The 20,892-nt window shown below is 34.7% G+C and overlaps 1 protein-coding gene across 1 annotated transcript in view; it reads right to left on the reverse strand.

The window, feature by feature from the left end:
* LOC132700327 (neuropilin and tolloid-like protein 2) overlaps positions 1-20,892 on the reverse strand; it is a 240,454-nt gene that overhangs the window by 76,289 nt on the left and 143,273 nt on the right. Inside the window, exon 4 of the mRNA XM_060667560.1 lies at positions 16,377-16,640. Within this exon, the coding sequence (XP_060523543.1) occupies positions 16,377-16,640 (264 nt within the window). The remainder of the gene's footprint in view (positions 1-16,376; positions 16,641-20,892) is intronic.

The raw sequence follows: 20,892 nt of genomic DNA on the forward strand, positions 1-20,892 counted from the left end.
GATCGTTTGGATCAGAGCTCAAAGGACACGATGGTCGCGAATTTAAAAGTGCCTCGATTTGCGTTAACACGGTATAGAGTTCCTCGAACGTCAAAACTTGATCTTCGATAACCCTGGGCAAATGTGTTTTCACGGACTTAACGCCGACCTCTGCTAAACCAGAAAAATGAGGCACAGCCAGTGGATTAAAGTGCCATTCTATATATTCTTCATTGGCGGCATTTTTAAATAATTCCTGCAAGTACCTGTTGGCGGCTATGAAATTTACTCCGTTGTAGGAGATTAATTTTGACACTCGTCCACGACGTGCCATGAATCGACGAATGGCGCATAAGAATACCTAGCTACACAAATCCGAGACTGGCTAGTTAGTTGCAAAAGTATGGCCTTGGTGGCAAAACACACGAACATACAAACATAAGACTTCATAGTTTTTGCACCGCGAGTTTTACCTAAAGAAGTAGTAAAGAAACCGGTAAAATCAACTCGAAAGCAACTAGATGCTCTGATTTGAGACACCCTCAGTAAGGTTGGAGGTTGATATGGTCGCGGTTTTAAACGCCAGCAATTTTTACATTTTGAAATGACCTTTGTTATAACACGGCGTGCCGACAATATCCAAAATCGTTGTAATAAGTTAAGAAGCGTTTGCTTACTGAGATGCAAATAAATCTTGTGAAAGTATTCTACTAGTAATTCTGTTAAACGATGAGCTCTAGGCAAAACTACAGCATGTTTTTGATTATCTGACATAGATCGGGAGTTCACCAAGCGACCACCAACGCGTAATACATCATCCGAATCTAGAAATATACCCAATTTTCGAAAATATTTGGAAGGAGGTTTGTTCTTCCGTATATTTGATATTTCTTCAGGAAATGATAAGTTTTGCACGTATTTAACGAAAAACATTAGACTATTAAGAAAAAAAATGTGGCGAATACCAAAGTCTTTTCCTCTTTAAGTGGTTTACGAAGCTGGGCCAACTCGAGGCAGGTTCTCGAAGCCAGTAAGGCCCTTCAAACCACAGCTTTGCGTTTATTAACTCAGATGGAAAAAGTGAACGTGATCCACAGGGTTGGATTCAGAAGGAACGTGATGCCATGCGGACGGTGGTGCTTTGTCTCGAATGCCTGAAGAAACGAAAGTTTTCCATCTATAAGGTGCTCCCTTAATCCACGCCAAAGCGACGGTTCAATCGGACCAAGCGAAAATATTGGAAGTTTTAATTTCATTTTTCAATGTTTCGATTACGAAATGGATCAGTTCAGCTTGCAAAAGAGCGACGGAAACTTTTAACCGTGGTATCGAAAGCGGTTTAGTTAACGGAGCGACCTTTGTTTTCCCGACTACAAAAAAAGTTTGCTAGCTGACTGCGTCGAAAGATCTAAGGTAGATCACACACGCGAACGCTCTGTGTAGTTCGCATTCTCGAGAACAGTTTGTCGTAACCTGATGGTCAATTTCAATTTTAGATAATAGTGGTGTTCCGCTTTATATTTCTCCCAAAGTCCAGTTATACCCAGTGTCCAAATTAACTGAATTAACAGTTTTGCAAATAAGGTAACAGGTGCAAGGAAACCGAGTTATTGATCCAACATGGTATGTAAATTTGTCGGTATAATATTGTTAACGAATTTTGAGGGTTTAACTGAATATACGACTCGGGTAAATCCGATATGAAATTTAAGTTATTAGTGCTCCATTTCATAAGTTCAAATCCACCTAACTTTAGAATTGCTATGAGTTCGTCTGGTACCAGTTTTGCATCCTCAACAACCGACACAATCGTCGATATAAATCGTGGATTTGAGAAATTCAGAACCTTTAGGGTAGGGTTTACGGTCATCGGTGGCTAGTTGTATAATTGTGGGGTTTGCTAAGAAAGGAGAGCAAGACAAACCAAAAATTGCTCTATTCCATCGATATTCTCTAAGAGGTTCATTGACCGAAAATCGCCATAAGAAACGTTGATAGTCATGACGTTCGGGGGAAACCAGAATTTGGTTAGTGGTGGACAGGATAAACACGAAAAATTAAACTTTGATCAAGTTATGTTGTAGCTTTGAACCTACTAGCAACGAGTCATTGAGGGAAATGCCCCGTTTTCCTTTCATACTAGCATCGAAAATTATGCGAATCTTTTCGTTTTTTGAAACACAGTAATGGGAAATATAATAACAATTCTTCATGGATGAAATATTCATTGATTTTGTGGGAATATTGTTTATAGATAATTGGTGTTGCCACCAAACGCTTTTCTAAGTAGAAATATCTACGAAGCGCAAAGGGGCGAGAATCGTCTGCAATGAATTGCGGTGTAGTATTGTTTTTAAAATGCAGAGCGACTTGATAACGAACACTATGAGTTCTGACATGAACTTCCGAAAACATTCTTTCACATAACTCATTACCTGGTGAATCAAATGATAGTTTAGGTATTTCTTCTAATTTCCAGAATTTTTGTATTAGATTTTCCAGTAAAATTGTGATATTGTGATATAAAAATGTGTCTTGTAATTCGGAGATGAAGCAATTTTTCCCGAAAGAACCCAACCAAAGGCCGTCAGAATGACGACTGGCTTGTTTGGTCTATCAATTAGACGACCGTCGTTTAATATGTTGGGGAATAATGTCGGTGTTTGTAGAATTGTGCCAGTTATTGTCCGACAACGAAATATGGGCAATATGCGGTCCAGAGATATTTTTCGTCATTGTGAGGTAAATCAGAGCAGAGTGTTTTAAGAACAATTGCGTCCACCGTAAAAGTGGGTGAATTTTGGCCGACCGGTTTAAGCGTGCACGTGACAGCGCCCTTAGAAGTGGCTTCCGTCATATCGCCTAAACCGCAGATTGAGAGAGAGAGCAGTCAAATATTTTAAAATTAAGTTTTTTAACGTATTTTTCCGAAATATGTGTCAATTGGCTTCCGCTATCTAGTAGTAATCGGACTTTACGAAGAAACCCTTTGGTAACAGAGACCTCAGCGGCAGCAGTTAACAATGAGGTATTAGCAATGCTAGCACTAGTACCGCAATAAGTAGTTGATTGGACGGAATTTTCGTCTTGTGTTTATTTCTTGTTTGGAAGTTAGAGCTCACTGGCGTAGACGAAATATTTATCGGATTTCGATTGATATGAGTTAAGGTATGATGCTTTTGGCAACAATAACGACAAGTATGAGTAGAATTGTATTTTTTAAAGCGATCTTGCGAACTTAAACAGTTAGTGCATAAACCATTTTGTTTTACATAATTAAACCGACCTGAACGAGTTATATTAAGAAACTTTGGACATTTGTAAATCACTTGACTCTCGTTACAGTATAAAAACACAACCGAGGTTTAGAACGATTTTCACGATTCGAATGGGATTACTTTGTTGTTTCGAAAATTCGATAGCATCCAAAGCGTTGCATTGCTTAAGAATAAAGGTTTTTAAATCGTTAAATTTTGGAATCTCGTTACAGCCATTTTGATTTTCCATTTCAATGAGAGTATCCTGGTCGAGATGTTTGGATAACATATAATATTAAAGAATCCCATTCTTTCACAGGAAAAGCTAGATTTTCAGACAAGATATCTACTAGGGAGCGTAGCGTTCTAGAATTTTTAGAACTTCTCGATATTTGATATCAAAATTAGTCCAAGTTGGCCATGACTTTAGGTTGATGTAGAAAGAAACATAAGGTTTTAGTGCGTTTTTGAGACATCAATCCAACAAAAAAAAAGTTTTCAAACTCAAAGCGTAATCAAAGGTTTTACAACGATGTACAGCCCTAAGCGTGGCATAAACGATATTTCAAATACATTTGAAACACACATACATATTGAAACATTATAGAAATTGGTTTAATTTGATTCTAAGTACTCCAATCCATTTCCTTTTTAAAAATCCCTAATAGTACTTCTCTCTTCTCGCTCTTTTGTTAAATAGTCCCAGTTGACTATGACTTTAGGTAGAAGCAATAAGCAAAACAGGATTTTAGTGCATTTTTCAAAGATCTATCCAATAAACATAAACAAAGATTTTGCAATGGTGTACAATGGAGTATTACTTAGGTTCAGAAAGTAATCATACTCCCTTCCAATTTCTCCTTTCTCGCGGTGCCCACGCCGATTCGCAATTTATTATATTTTCACAAAAACTTAGTTTATTAAAATTTCTCAAGGAGTGGATTGACTTCCACTGTTGTGTACAATTTCGCGTGCATTCAATAAGTTTGTTAAATTATGACATTTTGCGACTCACAGACTCGTTTTTTTCCTTTCCCCAACTTATTTCTGCTGACTGTGGTGCAAAGTTTATTTATTTTATTTTTTACTGCTCGAGAGTCCTGAATCTCCCATAAGATGCAAACCATTTTTTAAAAGCTCGGAAATTCTTAATTATCTCACAAATTGTCTTAGACTTGTATCTTTATTATTTGTTATTGTATTAAATGTTTGTTCGTTATGCAATTACGCAATTCCTTTTACACGGACATGTACAATTCACTTTCGCTAAATTTTGTTCTGGTAAAAAGCAGCGCAGGGTAAACGGAAAACCAAAAGCGAAAAGGTCCACTTTACGGAGGGATGATGGTCGCGGGCAACACTTACGGTCGTAAAATTCGACTTTCGACTTCTATAAATCGGTTCACGAATGGGAACGATGCAACTTATTCATGGATTTCGAGATTCGGACTGAGGGCACTCAAAGATTGACCATTGAAGCGAAAGCGGAGCACGATGTATTCGAATTTACTGCGGAACTGCGTGTTATACCGGGTGCCAGTAAGGGCAACGAAGTACTTGAATTTTAAACGGTTTCTAAAAAACTTTCTAAAGTACACTATAGTAGTTATAGTAATTTAAAGCTGAAATAAATTCCAACCATTTTTGTTTAATGCTTTTTGCGCTATCTCAAGAAAGGGAAGTTCGAATATTTTCCTAAATAAAGGTCTATATATCTAAAAAGGCTTAACTAATTTTAATAAACTTGGAGTCATTAAAAAGGACTTTTCTTGGGCTAGTGATTGTGCTATGAGTGACGAGATAAAGAATGCCGCAACCTGGCATATTCGCAAAAAAATGTCAAATACGCGCCCAATAACACAGTGAAAACTGCATCTCCATATCTTTGTCCCAATCTAAAATATGAATAAAAGAACTTAACGCTAACGATTTTGGGAAATATTTCCATTTTACGTGCTGTTACTAATAACTAATTATTATTAAATGTTATTATTTATGTTTATTACTTTTTTCAATAATTCAAAGGGCACCAAATTCCCCGTTTTGACATTTTTAGTATTAGTAATTCACTAATCAATTGTTCGAGACTAACTAATTTTATTAAATATTGATGTACCTATTTGTACAATGTAGAAAACCGTATAAAAAACGAATAAAACATTTCTTTTGGCAGAAATAATTCATTTCTAAATTTTGAAAGAAACTTCCACAGACTACTGTAATACTTTTTATAAAACTTCTGGATTCCTCCTGCGTAGGCTTTTGTTAAGTTGAACTTGCTAACGTGTCGTCAATCATCCTGTTGAGTTCTTCAGAGCTTGACTGAAACTGGCTCGCATTTTACGCTGTACCTGCTTATATATTGTTTGAGGGGGTTGGAGCTAAATTTCGTTGGTAGAAGAATTGATTACATGCAAGAATTTTAGTTTTATCGAATAAAATTTGCAGATGAGTTTATTAGTCTTAGTCGTAAGGTTGTTTCGTGTTCTTTGAGCCTAGTTGATATTTTACGTTCGGTCTCTCCAATGTATTGTTTGCCGCATATGCATGCAATGCTGTCAATTCTCAAATGGAATTGTGTTTGACGGATTGAAGATGTTGAGAGACTTGATAACCGATGATTTTTGGACCGGATTTTTGTATCGGTCTGTGTGCCTAGGTTTTCTGTAAACACAATCACCCAATGTTACGTCTGATTTTCTATTGATAAAAATATCTAAGAATGAGAGGTTGTTATTAGTTTCTATTTCAATGGTAAAACGTATGTTAGGATGTTTAAATGTCTAAGAAAATCTTCTAGGGATTCTTGACCATGAGGCCAAATAATAACAGTATTATCGACGTAGCGTTTCCATAACTTTGGTTTTAGATGGAAGTTTTCTTCTCAAAGGCTTCCATAAATATATTCGCGATGACTGGTTTGTGAATTTTTGGGAGTCCGCAGAGACGAGGAATTTTGGAGTCATGTGAGGTGACAGATTTTTTCAAGGAGTCTGATAAAGAAGAAGGGTTAATGACAGATTTAAGGTTGCTTTCCATAGATACCGTAGGATCTTTTTTAAGTTGAGCTGTTTTAAGTTGATGTGATTCGTCTGTAAGAATATCTTGAATCTTTTCCTGATATTCATTTGTGTTCATGACTACCGTAGTAGCCAGTAGCCAGTTTCAGTCAAGCTCTGAAGAAGCCAACAGGATGATTGGCGAAACGTTAGCAAGTTGGAGTCAACAAAAACCGACGCAGGAGGAATGCAGAAGTTTGATAAAAATCAGTTCATTTCTAATTGTCGAGTTTCCGATGCAAACAAATTTTGTTTTTATCTGACGAAACGTTACGCGTATTTCGTGTCGTTAATTGATACTTGTATTGTCTCTTTATTATCCATCATTTCAATTAGTATAAATTTGTTAAATATTTATTGCATCAAAAATGTCTTATTTAAACTAATTGTAATGCAGTGCCTAGAATAAATCGACTCGTTAAGCACGAAGTACTGATTATATCAATACACATTTTGTTTCTTCAATAATTCATTATTTAATAAAATTAGTTAGTCTTGAATAATTGATTAGTATTGGTTAGTAGATTAAACCTAATTATTATTGAAAAAATCAGTGATAATACCAAATATAATTGGCGTTTTCATTGACTGTAAGCTATTCACGTATACTTGATAGATTAGATGGCATATAATTAGAGCATATTCTAACTTACGAGGTGTGTTTAAAAAGTAAAGCCACCTTTAAGTTTGTGGTAAGAACTCTTGATGTACTGCAACCCAATAATCAAAGAAAACAGTAAGCAAAACCTTGACATTTGATAGAACTTGACATACTTTTTTCGATTTTGGCGATTCTGGGTTGTCCCATTGGTTTGACTGGGCTTTGGTTTCGACGTCATAACCTTATACCAATGATTGGTTACCAGTTATGACCTTTTTAAGCATGCTCCTTCGATGATCCTATTTTTCTAAATTTCATGCCCAAAACTTCGGAAAAAATTTCGAGGCCAATAGAGACGCCGGCGTCTTCAGCCACTTCTCTAACAGTGATTCGACATACACCACACCATTTGTTTCACTTCTTCAACGTTTTCATCAGTGCTTGATATTTCAAGTGTTTTATAGTACTGTGTTTCATTTGTTACGCAAAATTTTGTGCAAATTCTTTCTCCCATTTTTTCTCTAGAGAAAATTTCCAAGCACATAAAATACGTCTAACGATTCTGTCTTACAAAAAAAGTAAACGTGAAAACTAGCTGAAACTGCAAAAGGAAGATTAAGCCATGTGTACCCTTACGGAACACCTGACATAGCAACATAGTATAAATGAAATACCTCAATTTCCACATACCGGTGCTTGTCCATTAAATAAGATTTGACAAGTTATAGTAAGATTTTTGAGAATGCCTTACTTTCTAATTTATGTATACGGAAATACAAATTAATGTGATCAAATTCCTTTAGGAAATCAGTATATATTAAATCGGCTTGACCTTGATTACCTAAGGCAGAACAAATAAATTGCGATAGACATGTGAAATTTGTTGGCGCGTAGATTTTATTATAAATACAAATTTAAAAAAATTACAAAACGATTGAAAAAATCGTGCACGCAATTTCAATCTAATTTCTTAAATATTTGCACAACATGAGCACTCTTCCAATTAGTTGGAAAGTCGGAAGAAGAAATGGACAAGTAAAACAAAATGCAAAGATGTCCCGGAAAGGCAGGCCTGTACAACAAAACTAGAAATGTGTCTTACACCGGATGTTTGCCCGCTTTTGAGTTTTTTGTATGTTTTGTATGAGGTTCCTGTATTTTTTTAAGAATTAGTGTTTGCTGTTTACTTATTTGTATATTTTTAGTAGCTCTTATTCTAAAAAACGCCATAAATTTGCTGTATCACGTCTGTTTTTTTATAGCGCTTTATATCTTAGAAATGGTATTTTATTAATATACATACCTATGACATGAATATACGTGTTCCATGTTATTTTTGATTTTTATGAAATTAAATGTGATTTGGCCACACCGGAAAATACTACATTTCTCTGAAAAGCAACAGAGTTGGCACAGAACCGTCAATACAGCGTTGTAATCTGCTCATGCGCAGTTTGGTTGTATTGGTCATATTGCTACTGTATTCGCGGCCATTGTCTTCATTGTTGCGTATTTTTATTATTCTAGAACATATAAATATGGAAAAAAGAGATTGTTTGAACAATCCAAATAACTTTGTTATATCGGTGGTAGTTAAGTCGTAGTAAAGCAAAGGCAAACTACAACTTATTTTGTGAAAAAGGTATACCAAGCTTATTTTGGTGTAAAAATTGGCTACCAACACAAGTCCTGGGCTCCTCATATTGTTTGTTCCGTTTGCGTTGAAGCATTACTGGCAAAAGAGTAGTGTAAAGTCTTTATGCGTTGGTGTTCCTTTGGTATGGAGAGAGAATAGGAAGTACAGTGACGAATGTTACTTTTGTCAGTGTAATGTTCAAGGATTCAACAGAAAAAACAAGAAACAAATTGTGTATTAAAATCTTGACTCTGCTATTCGGCCACTTTCTCATATACCAGATGTACCGATACCTACCGCCTCAAAAGAACTAGGAAACGTCATATCGTCAGAATCATAGGAATTTAATGCCGACCCAGATGACTCAGATTTCACACCAGGTTTCAGAGAGACCGATGTGTTTAATCAGAGCAAATTAAATGATTTAATTAGAAATTTGCACCTTCCAAAGGATGCATCCCAATTGTTAGCGTCCACACTTCGCGGCAAGCATTTACTGGCACCTGGCGTAACATCAAGCTTTTACCGGGATCGTGAAAAAGAGTTTCTATTTTACTCAGGAAGGACCGCTAATGTATTGCAACAATATTCCTGACTAGGACCCTGACTGAAGAGAAAAATAAATTATTTTGCAAATATCGTTTTTTTCCTTTAAAATTTCCAAAAAGCCTTACGTGACACAAATAAATGCATATAATTTTTGAAATCAGGCTACCAAAATTATATAAAATCAGTTTTGAAAATAAAAACATTTATCAAAATGTTTACTTTTGTAGACCTGTCTTATCAATGTTGGAAATTGCAAAATTCTACTCAATAACATCGCATTTTAAATACGAGCAGTAACATATACATACCTATACATGTTTCCCAATAACCCAACTAATAAATTAGTTTAAATATTTTGAACAGTTGTCAGTACTTCCGAATTTTCGTTGCGAAGTTTATTTAAAATAATTTTAACTATTTGTTAGGCGACTGGAATAAACCAATAAATTAAAATTATGACATTAATAGGGAGCAATTTCATTTCGTAAACAGGTCCGCCCCCGTTTCGGAATTTCGCAGACATTCAAGAGGGAGGAATATAGAGACGTGGGCAAATTACAAATTTAATTATTTGAAACTTTAGAACGATAAGCGTGCAGATCCCAAAAAATTTAATTTAAAATTCCAACAAATATACTACAGCAATTTCATTAATAAGATGTGGACTTGCAACATTATCAATTTGAAACACAAAATTTATAGGTGCGTTGGACGGACCTCCTCAAAGAGAAAAACGAGAATTGATACGTTGTTGTCGTGATTGTCAACGTACTAATGCAAGCAGCAAGCGCCTGGGGCAATTTTCCATCCATCTGGCCTTCATTCCATTAAAATATCGGAGTAACTTTGTCGCAATTCAGATATCCCTACGGACCGATGTGTTTCGTGTATAAGAACAGAGATCTATCGAGCTCATTATCTCATTATTATTCATTGTGAATAGCACCCAGCGGGGATTCGTTACTAATACAATGGCTAAAGTCTCCCTGAAGAGTAGTTCTCGAACTCAATAAAAGAACATTAGGCACGGTATTATCGTAAATATATGTTTTACAAGCACTCGCTTCATCCAACAATAGCCAACTGACTCGCGTAATTTTGGTTGTGATCAAGTACCGGCAAAGCGAAAGTATACCTAGTTTAACTCGACTTGCTTACTTACTGCTTCGGATGTTGATCCGATATCTGTAGATAGAGCGAACGAAGTTTATCATCATTTAATTCTTCATTCATTTTGGGGCTACACATGTCCAATACGGCTGCTCATTTATTAAACTAATTATGTTTCGATCGTAAGATTTACGCGGCAATGTCCGTCTCTTAATATTACAAACATACACAACACCCGTCCAACGCTTCACGGCACAAGAAGGCGAAAAAAAGTGGAAGTCGGTATCCCCAGCTGTGGTTGAAGGTTAAATCTGCAATATTTAAAGTGATTCCGAAGTCGGGATATAATGGTCAGTGTTGTGTGATCCTGACGAATACCGATCAGTGCGAACGTGGTCTGGACACCCTGGGAACAGTAGAACACTTTGAAGTTCGCGCTACGTAGACGCCTAACGATTTGATCACGTTATGCCTTTGGATTCAGTCGCGGTTCGAATATTTATACAGTCCACTTTCGGCAAAAATGGTTTCGACAAAAATAAATTTTATTAAAATACTCAGCTAAGATACGCTTGTTTTGCTAACAGTTTACAAGCTTGTCATATGCTATTGTATAGTTAGCCGTTGTCATAGGGAGACTTTTTATCATAGCGATAGCATCAAATATTTAAATTTGCCTACTGCGGATAGATGCACCAGACTATTAAACAAATCGTACCAATTTTGCCAATCTTTAAAATCACCCTTAAAAAACCGGAATGTTTATATTTGGTAGATTGGCAGTCATTGAGTCGAGAGCCACACTATGCTGAGATTCGTTGTTACGGTTAGCACCAGTTGATTCGATAGGGTTGTCGTGGTAAATAGCCTTTGCCCCAAAATAAGCCTTATCAGCCATTGTATGAAACGAAGGGTCCGTGACCAGCAATAACCCGGCCTCAAAAGTCTCTTAAGACGTTTGTATGGCATGTTGCGGTTCAAATTATAGCGATTGACTTTATATGCGTTTGTAGCCATTGCAAGATAAATAAAAACCCCTCAGCTGAGAAAATGGCGATTAAAATATGGAAGACACAGGCACTCCGCAAAGCACTGTCGAAAAAACGATCAAAATTCACGTACAGAAAATATCGTGATGTATTATTATAAACAATACGAAAGGCAGTTTTTTTTAATTAGTGTATGTGTCGTTAATAGTTCGCGACGACAGAAATGCGTGCCGTTTGCTTACCGAAAAATGGCCGATTCAATTTTTTTGAGAAATACGAAAACCAAAAATGTTGCCGAAAAAGGCTGTACATCGACGAAAAGTGGACTGTATAAATATTCGAACCGCGACTGAATACAAACGCCCAACGTATTTGGCATTAGCGGGAACTTCAAGGTGTTCTGCTGTTCCCAGGGTGTCCAGACCATGTTGGCACTGATCGGTATTCGTCAGGATCACACAACACTGGCCATTTTACGCAATTTCGGAGTCACTTTAAACATTGCAGATTTAACCTTGCAAGAATATTTTTGGAAACATAATTCAGTTGAGTGCTGTCAAATAGTATTTTATCAATTTTCTTCTAAGAAATTACATTTTAAAAAGAATTTATTAATAAACATTTCTGAAACTAATTTATCTATTCATGCCTAAAGTTCTTTAAAAACTTTTAATTAAAACAATAACAAAACAAATAAAAAAACAAGTGAGACACCTAAGAAAAAACAATTCAATTCAATTCAATTTTTATAGTAAGTGTTGTGATATAAGGTTTATCCTATTTATCCCATGTCTTATTAAGTCTGATCCCCAGATACAATAATCCGAAGGATTTAAATCTGAGGATCGATTCGGCCGATTTAAAAACCGCACATTTAAGCTGAAATGTGTTGGGGCAAATATCAGCATGTAATACATGTCTCGGTACATTATCAGGGAAAGGGCGTGATGCTTCTTGTAAGAAACGAAAATAAATAAATTAATAATTGATTAAATTAATTTGTTAATTGATTGATGTCTACATGCTGTTATTGAATGTTATGAACCCTAAGCCCATACAAGTCTGCAAAGAGAATTTTTGAACTAAAAAAGTATAATCGGTATTGATTCGGCGAAATCAAAGGAAAAAAAATCATCAAATTTCTTGGTTAAAGAGCTTAAACCCTCTGTACGTGGTATGGATATAACTGTTCTTTTAAAATCCTCCATATATTTAATTCTGCCGAAATTTTCCTTGTACTTAATTCTGGCTGCCCTTCAATATTTACCACAGCAAATTCTAATTCGGGTGTTTCAACTTTGCGGTGTCGGACGGTAAAAAAACTCCGTTTTTCCAAACTTCCAGATTCACACAGCCTTTAAAGCCTGGCCACACTGTGATGAGGAGTTCTATGATTACTAAGGAATGTCCCTTTTGACGTCCGTGCGTCCGTACATAAAATGCATATCTGCCATTTCTGAATTAGTCTAATTCATCATTATTAGTCGTTATTTGTAATCAAACACCTTGTAAAAAACCAAATACATCAAAATACTAGGTATATAACAAGGTACAGGTCCATATACAAAATAGGTATCATATGCATTATAATTATTAAACATAAATATTATTAAAAATAAATTTCAAGTCAGTTTTACTCTCGCTGGTACTAACTTTGAACTTTCACTACACTTTCACTACATTTTTCAGAGTTTTTGTACGAAATATAATATTATTTAATATTATATATTAATATTATTATATATATATATATATATATATATATATATATATATATATATATATATATATATATATATATATATATATATATATATATATATATATATATATATATATATATATATATATATATTTTTTTTTTTTTTTTCTCTCTAATATTGCTTTATATACAACAACCCACACTGTACTCACTGGCCTATATGTCAAAGCTGCTGCTTCCATCTACGTTCAGGTAGAGTGCTGAAGAAATATTACTTTTTTGTGTGAACTGATGCAACGTCACATTTTAAATGGCTTTCAGCAATTATTTGGGAATGAGTTCTATAAATACAGTTGACTCTAATTAGGTTTAGTATTTATGATACATTATATGTTTCCCGCAAAAGTTGTAAATTCTTCCGGGTTTTACTCCGCGTCTGGTCTGGCTGGCTCCAAGTGGAGGTAGTCATCTGCTGACAACGTTTCGGCAAGATCTCACTTGCCATTTTCAAGTCGGGTCGTTCTGCTTCTCGTCTGAACTCGGCTTGAACTCAAAAATAAATATTTCCGTTTCTTAATTTTTTAAAAGATTTTGATTTTATTTTTCAAGGCACTCATAAATATTACTTTTCTGCCAAGACGACGAATGAGACGCTTTCTAAATTGTGATATAGCATGTATGACATGGAAACATTTTGTGAAATTTATGAATTAATCTGATAGGTGCCTGGCGAGAGAAATATCCTTGCACATAAAGGAAGTCGAGGGTAGACGCCTTTGTGAACGCCTCACGCCTCTAAAACCTTTGCGTCTATTGCTTGCCCGACTGTGAATCCCGACCGTATTTGAGGACGAGACGTGATCGCCTTACGTCCTGAACACAACCAGTGCAGCGCTGAGCTTTGACAATGTCTTAGCTTCCAGCCGCGAGCGTGGTTATTGGGAATAAGATTTCCGCATATTGCAGCATTTATATTTTACATAAGGAATTAGAAGCAGCAGACTTTGCAGAAACCATGTTACAATGAACATTTTTATTTAAATTTATGTTTTAAGTACATATAGAGTATTTTCAGAAAAACCAGTATTATACTCGACGTTTCTGAGTATTTTGTTTTTTATTCAACTCTTTATCTCACTTATTAAGTGAAATAAATAATTTAAAGTCAAATATAACATTTACAGTTCATTACCAAAACAAAAGAAATAAAATCATAAACATTAAAATAAAAAGTCAATATCGGACGTTTACTCCCCTACGTATTATAACCGATCAACCAGCCATACTTTGAACCAGAAGTCTAATTTGGGCTTAATCGATATTAGTTCAGATAATGTCTTTCACATCATTCAAGGAAGCAGGTGGAGGTTGATATCACTAAACATAAATGTTCGATTGGGTTAAGGTCTGGACTGTGTGAAGATCAGTCCAAGGTCTCAATATTCACCACATCTCTTTGTACTAGTCTGGCAGTATGTGAGCTGGCATTATTTTTCTTGCAATCTTGCAAGCTTATTCTTTTGACGCTAAATTCTTTATTTTATTTAATAACTGAACTGACTCGACAGCATTTATAACCTGCGAATGGCACTTTCTGAAGAATTTCACGCCAATCAACAAGAATTTGTTACGTATAAACCTTATTGATAAAGTTAGTTTGACACCGGTAGGCCACACAAGATATTAGCCTTAGCCTCAACATGCCCTTCTTACATATTTCCTTCCTTTCTAGTTTTGCAATTAATCTTATGGTTTGATGTTATTTGTTGTGTTTTCATAGCTTAATCCGATGCGTTGGCTATGGAACAGTGCATTTCCAATAAAAACAGAGATAATGTGGTGACCAAAAACTAGTTCAGAAAAGAGCATGCTTCAATATGAATTCAGTTGACAACAGCTGCCACCCTTGTTGCATTCTGCAGGCTGTTCCAAATTTCAGAAAAAAACTTCGTCTCATTGGTGCTCAAATTCAGATATAACATCGTTGGTGAGCAATCAATTTATAATTTTCAAAAAGTTATCAAAATCAAACGAGCGGTTCACGAGGAAGGAACTTTGAAATTAAGTCCACTTTTTAGTGGCCGGTATTTTCGCCGATCAGCATATTTCAGACAGAATTTATAACTATAACTCGTGCAATAAAATGAACCAAGACAAATATGGTGTTTTCATTCGACAGACTCGTTTTAGGTTACCATCTAACATAAACAAATATCGACTAATATTAACAGCAAAGCAGCGTAGCGCCTTTTACCAAAAAAGAACACAACTTTCCAACGAAATTATAATTTAACTAAGACTGACGGCTAAAACTTGGAATCAGTTTTTAATTGACGTGAAACTTGAAGAAAACTTTTATAATTCCAATCTCCTTACCTTGGTTGGTCAGATAATTTCTGCCTCAAGCAAAAAGGACGAAGCAGCGTTTTAAAAACTAAACAGTGTTACTGCATAAAAAATTGAATTTTCAAGGTAATGAAAAATTTTGTTATCGCGATGACTGGGTCTTGTCTATAGAAACTTCCTTATTACTCCATAGATCTATTAGACTTTTATTTTAGTTCGTCGTCTTTGAGAAAACTATGACATGATCATGTATTGTTTCCCAACTAACATTTTTCGCAGCTTAAGGTTTTATTGTAACGTAATGAATACTTATAACAAACTTCAGGTTTTAAAACAGTTTCTACAGTTTTATAAGAAATTTTTTAAGACTACCAATAAATACTATGATAGATTAAGTTTTATATTATTGCATTCAAAACGTTTCCGTTACTTTATCTGTAAATAGCTTACTCCGTATTGTACTATGAAACCTGGAGTCGCATACGCTTGGAAAGACTATCAAAAATAGTGCCGTTTTCTCGACTTCCTTCGTTTGCTTAATTTTAAAAAGGAAGTTTAGTTTAATTTTAAACTTTATAGAGGTATTTATTTATAGAAAGACAAGCACTTCCTTCAAGAACAAATAAACAACTAAAAAGTGAGGTTATGAGCACTAATAGCGTCCAGTAGATTTTCCAGTTACTTTTAGTTTTCATAACGATTACGAATATATTTTTGGTGACTTAAAACAATGGCATTACGATCTAAAGAAAGGTAAAATATAAAATTATTCTATAAGTTTAGGAATTGTTATATTATTTATTCAGGCATGTTCATAACAATGTTGCTGTCAACCTCAAAGTAAATACGATTGCAAACAAATGAGAAAATGTGAAGTGCTCGGTTTTATAGCAATATTTTTGTTTATTTATTATTACCACTTTTTATAGACTTATTTATGAAATTAACCTCTTACTTACAAATAAATAAGAATTGAAAGATTTATACGATACTAAATTTTGCTCACTGTTACCTTAATGAGAGGTTTTATAAAAGTATATAAAACAAAATGTAATGTTATGAAACAAAAAATGTTACTTGGGCCGTATATAGTGTTCTTCAATGTAATACTTCATATTCAGATACGTATTCAAATTGTTGTTACTTACATCCGTTTGACCGCGGGATGAAGTCGAACACAGCCCTGAATCCCTTGTACTCGATATTTTCGTCCGAGCGGAAGTAGACCCACAGGTATCTGTCCGACGATCTCACTTTCGGCGGGAATCCTTTGACCCCGCAATAATGGAGCAAAACGCTGTTAAATCCATACTGGCCATCGCGCACCTGCAGATAGTCATTTTTGCAGCCGTCCGAGTACTCGATCTCAAAGTCGTCGCGAAAATCCAGCTCGACTGTCTGATTTTCCGGAGCTGAAACCGGGAAGATAACCGTTTCAGTTTTATTACATATTATTTACAGTGTTACATAACTCACTAAACAATGCAGTTAGCACTGGAATCGAGGTCATTCTGAATCAATCGATCGGTATAAATTAACTTATTTCACTGATCTCGATGTGTTCTGTTCACTTTATTGAAATCTACGGTTATCATATTTCTCATTTCTCATTGCAATTTATTTTATAAAAATCAAATTAAGCTTGTACCCAAATTTTAAATAAAAGAGAATCAATTAATAAGAATTAAAAAAGATAAAGATAAACAAAAAAAAGCAAACAGTGTTTATTGCTAAAAAAAATACATCGTCAAATGATTATAATAAATTGACCAAAAGGCGAAGTTTAGCTTAACTTAACTTAACCTCCGGAAAGAAATTGCAAGAATTGATATCTAGCTAAATATTTAACTAAACTCAGTTTTGCGTAAACGAAATATGTTTTAAGTTTCTGTTTAAAATTTTTTTGAAAGGCAGGCAACATTGCAGCTTTGAGTTGAGTACACTAAATAAAAAAATACTAAGATTTGATCTCGCCGGTGACTCTGCTTGCGAAATGAAAAGATAAATGGACAGTATGAATTCTTTTTCTTTCTTATCACAATAAACAAAATTTGACAACACTAATGATTCACAGAGATTTTATTTCAATTTTCCGTTAAGGAATTGCCTACTAGCATAGAGCAGTTAAAGAGAATAAGACTTTAACAATCTTTTTGGGGGAGCTATATTAATTAAATTTCTTTAATTTCGTAAGATTCTGCCCGATCCAAATAAAATTAAAGTGCTTTTTAACGATTTAAATAACATAATAAAATTCTGAAGAGAGCATATGAAAAAAAATTGTAGAAGATCCACTCAATATGCGCATGCGCGAGATTTGAAATCCCTTTATTAACCAATGACAGATCATCAATAAGTTTGGATGTCGCATTTTTACAGCCACATTTTCGAAAAACATGCCTAGGTCTAATGTTCTAGGAAAACGAAATCACTGTTTAGAAAGAAAATGGAGTAAAGTGCAGGTTAGTGGCTGAAATATCAATGGCGCCTGTGACACATTTTTACCGTAGTACGTACGTTGATCATCCGCGTATACTTGAATAACGACTTGTACTAGAGACAAGTTTTGAGGTGTGGATTGAGAAAAGATGCGGGCCAAAGCCTGGTGGGATACCGGAGGTCACCAGGATAAAGTTAGACAGCTCATTGTTACGCCTGACTTCCTGGACGTGGCAATCAATGTTGGATTTCGACAGATTTAAAATCTGTGAAGAGGAATCACAATAACTGAGCATAGAATAGAGGAGATTCTGCGAGATTGTGTTAAAAGCTTTAGAATGTTCCATAAGAACGAGTGCAGATAATCTTATTCTATCCATGTTAGTGACAATGTAATCTACTACACGAGATAGCGCTGATGCTGTGCTGTAGCCGTAACGGAATCTTGCTTGATGCAGGGGAAGAATATTGTGATTTAAACGTATAGTTGGTTATACATGATTCCGTCTAAAATTTTTGATGGGACGAGGAGTATACTAAAAGGTTGTAAATCTGATTAACTTCCAACGAGTGCTTTCTTCGCCAATGATAGTATAAATATAAGTCTTAAATTAATAATACATAATATTAAAAATGTTATTAATTAGAGACACAGGACCAATGACAAACAGATTAATGAGAGTCGCCGTGTGTGAGCGATTAATACAACTCCCATTTATGCATTGAATTTTATTATTATTCGTTTGGGTGTCCCCCTAACGGGGAAATTTCAAACTAACTGATTTATGTCCCACGTGTCACTCATTAATAAAACCCCGTTTTTTACGTCGAATTTAATTATTATTCATTTCGCCGGAGCGTTCGTCCCTCCCGCGACCGCCCCGCGGCGCACAATGCATTAACGATTTATTTTAAAAACCAATTCGGTAAAATAAATACCCGCCGTTTTGTTTACCGTTTGTTTTGCATATATAAAATTATTAAAAACACGTGTCGTCGGCCATTTTAAACCCGGAACGGCCGATTAACAATACACACAAGCGTAAATGTTTTCGTTTCGACGTTAATTATTTCCATTAGTCTGCCGCGCGGCGGCAAAATTATTAACAATTGCGCTGCGATATATATTCCGATAATGAGATCCGTATCTCCACGGTATTTATGAGGCAGTAACGTTCGGCAACCTGGCGAATGCAAATTCACCAAATGGATTTCTAATTTTAAATTGAATGGGGACGCGTGATCGCGCGAAGACGGCATTAACGAGTTGGGGGATATAGAGGGGGGCGCCCGTGACGTAAGGCGGCGACGAGTGTTTCTCTTCCCTTAATTACCTATTAATCTGGGAAAGCACGTCGATACCGAAGGTATATATGCATACCTTAGGCGACACAGCACACGCAAACTTCATAGACTAACACAAAAACAATTTCTTCTCTATTTAGAGAAACGCACATGGAAGTTACGGGGTGTCCGATGTTGTTGTTTTGGTAAGTATACTAGGACCAGGCATCTACCGACCGCATTATTTATAATTGCTGTTAGAACCCAGCGGGCAGCCGTATGAAGACAGTGGCGAACTCGTTAATGAAATAAAATGTTGCGCCACTAGGTATCTACGTCTATTCACATAAAAAAAAAGTGAAAAATGGTTCATACAACAAGCCATCACACGAACCATTTTTAAAACCCACGAGAATGCAAGATCTTTAAAGGGAGAAAGTGTTTTTGTCACGAGTTGCAATATTTAACAACAATACATCACAAAAAGTACAAACGTACATCTACATCCAGTGTATATTTTAATTGATTAATATAGTGTATACTAGGTAGCTAACTTAGGTGTATACAAAGTTCTTATAATTAAAAACAAGTTTCAACCTACATGAGAATTTACTTTTTTTCTTCTTCTTCTCAGAATCTGTTAAAAATATCAACAAAAGCTTAGAGACAGAAGTTGTTTGGAATAATTTATACATATTACATATTATGCCAAATGCTGTTTATTACACCTGTTGCATAAATACACTCTTAATTCTTAGCAATATTTTATATATAATTTCTTATACCTAAGTTTCTAACATATTTTTAATTTTATGTCCGAAATTAATGTTTTAAAGACAAATAAATACAAAAATTAAAAAAAAATAAATGAAAGAGTGAAAAGTAATTTTTTCTAATGAAAATACCTAATTTTTTCATAATATTTCACATTTAAAATAAAGTTGACCATTTGAAAAACTTGTATTTTTCGAAATATGATTAATAAAACGATTTTCCATTGTGAAAATGCTGTGGTGACGAAAGACGGCGAAAAATATACCACTATTTTAGTTTATTGTTTGTTTGAAAATAAAAGTTTATAACTGAAGCCTACGAAACGTCATTCTAAAAAAGAAAAAATATTTATTATTTTGTTTATAAAAATACGAATTGTTTATAAAATATAATAATTTTTTATGACATTTTTGAATTTTTTTAATTTTTATTATTCGTTTGAAATGGTGTTTCCTGTAGGTTTTTGTTTTACATTTTTAGACATTAAACAAATTTAAAAACTTTAGTCTTAATAACTTGATTACTAGGCATAATTTATGACATTTATAAAAAATTTTTGAAAGACAGTAAATTGGTGCCACTTCGCTGTTATCTTCTTGGTTAATTAACAGCCATTTAACATTTTTACAACGGAATAACTTTTATTGCCAATATTTAGAAATCTACAATAGAAAACCTTATAGAAAGTCACCATTTTCTATATGTCAAAAATATGAAAATAAGGTACTTCCATTTGAAAAAAAAGGCTTTTAATGACTTTTTTCATTCAATATTCATATTGAAAATTAAATTCTGAGATAAGTTATCCCATAATAAACGGGACACCCCGTACAACTTCCACACTGTACTCACTATACTGTGTTTTCTCAATTATTTTCCTTCTAGTGACGGGATTATCACGGACCGTAACTTCACTTGAAGAGTCCGGTCCTTCTTAATCACTATAACATCTTCTCTCAAATAAAAGAAACGGCTAACTCAACTTTTATACCAAATGCATAAAAGAAGAAAATTATTGAGACAATTAAAATTAAAAAAATTATATATTATAAACCGAACAATATAGAAAATTATTATATTTTGCCAAATATGAGCCCGCCCGGCTATAATTTAGCTCAAATCAAGTGGGCGTATTTTTACATTTTGCTACACCATACAGCTATTAAA

This window comes from Cylas formicarius, unplaced genomic scaffold (genome assembly GCF_029955315.1).
Source record: "Cylas formicarius isolate icCylForm1 unplaced genomic scaffold, icCylForm1.1 PGA_scaffold_10__41_contigs__length_53128322, whole genome shotgun sequence".
In the NCBI taxonomy this organism is placed as follows: Eukaryota; Metazoa; Arthropoda; class Insecta; order Coleoptera; family Brentidae; genus Cylas; species Cylas formicarius.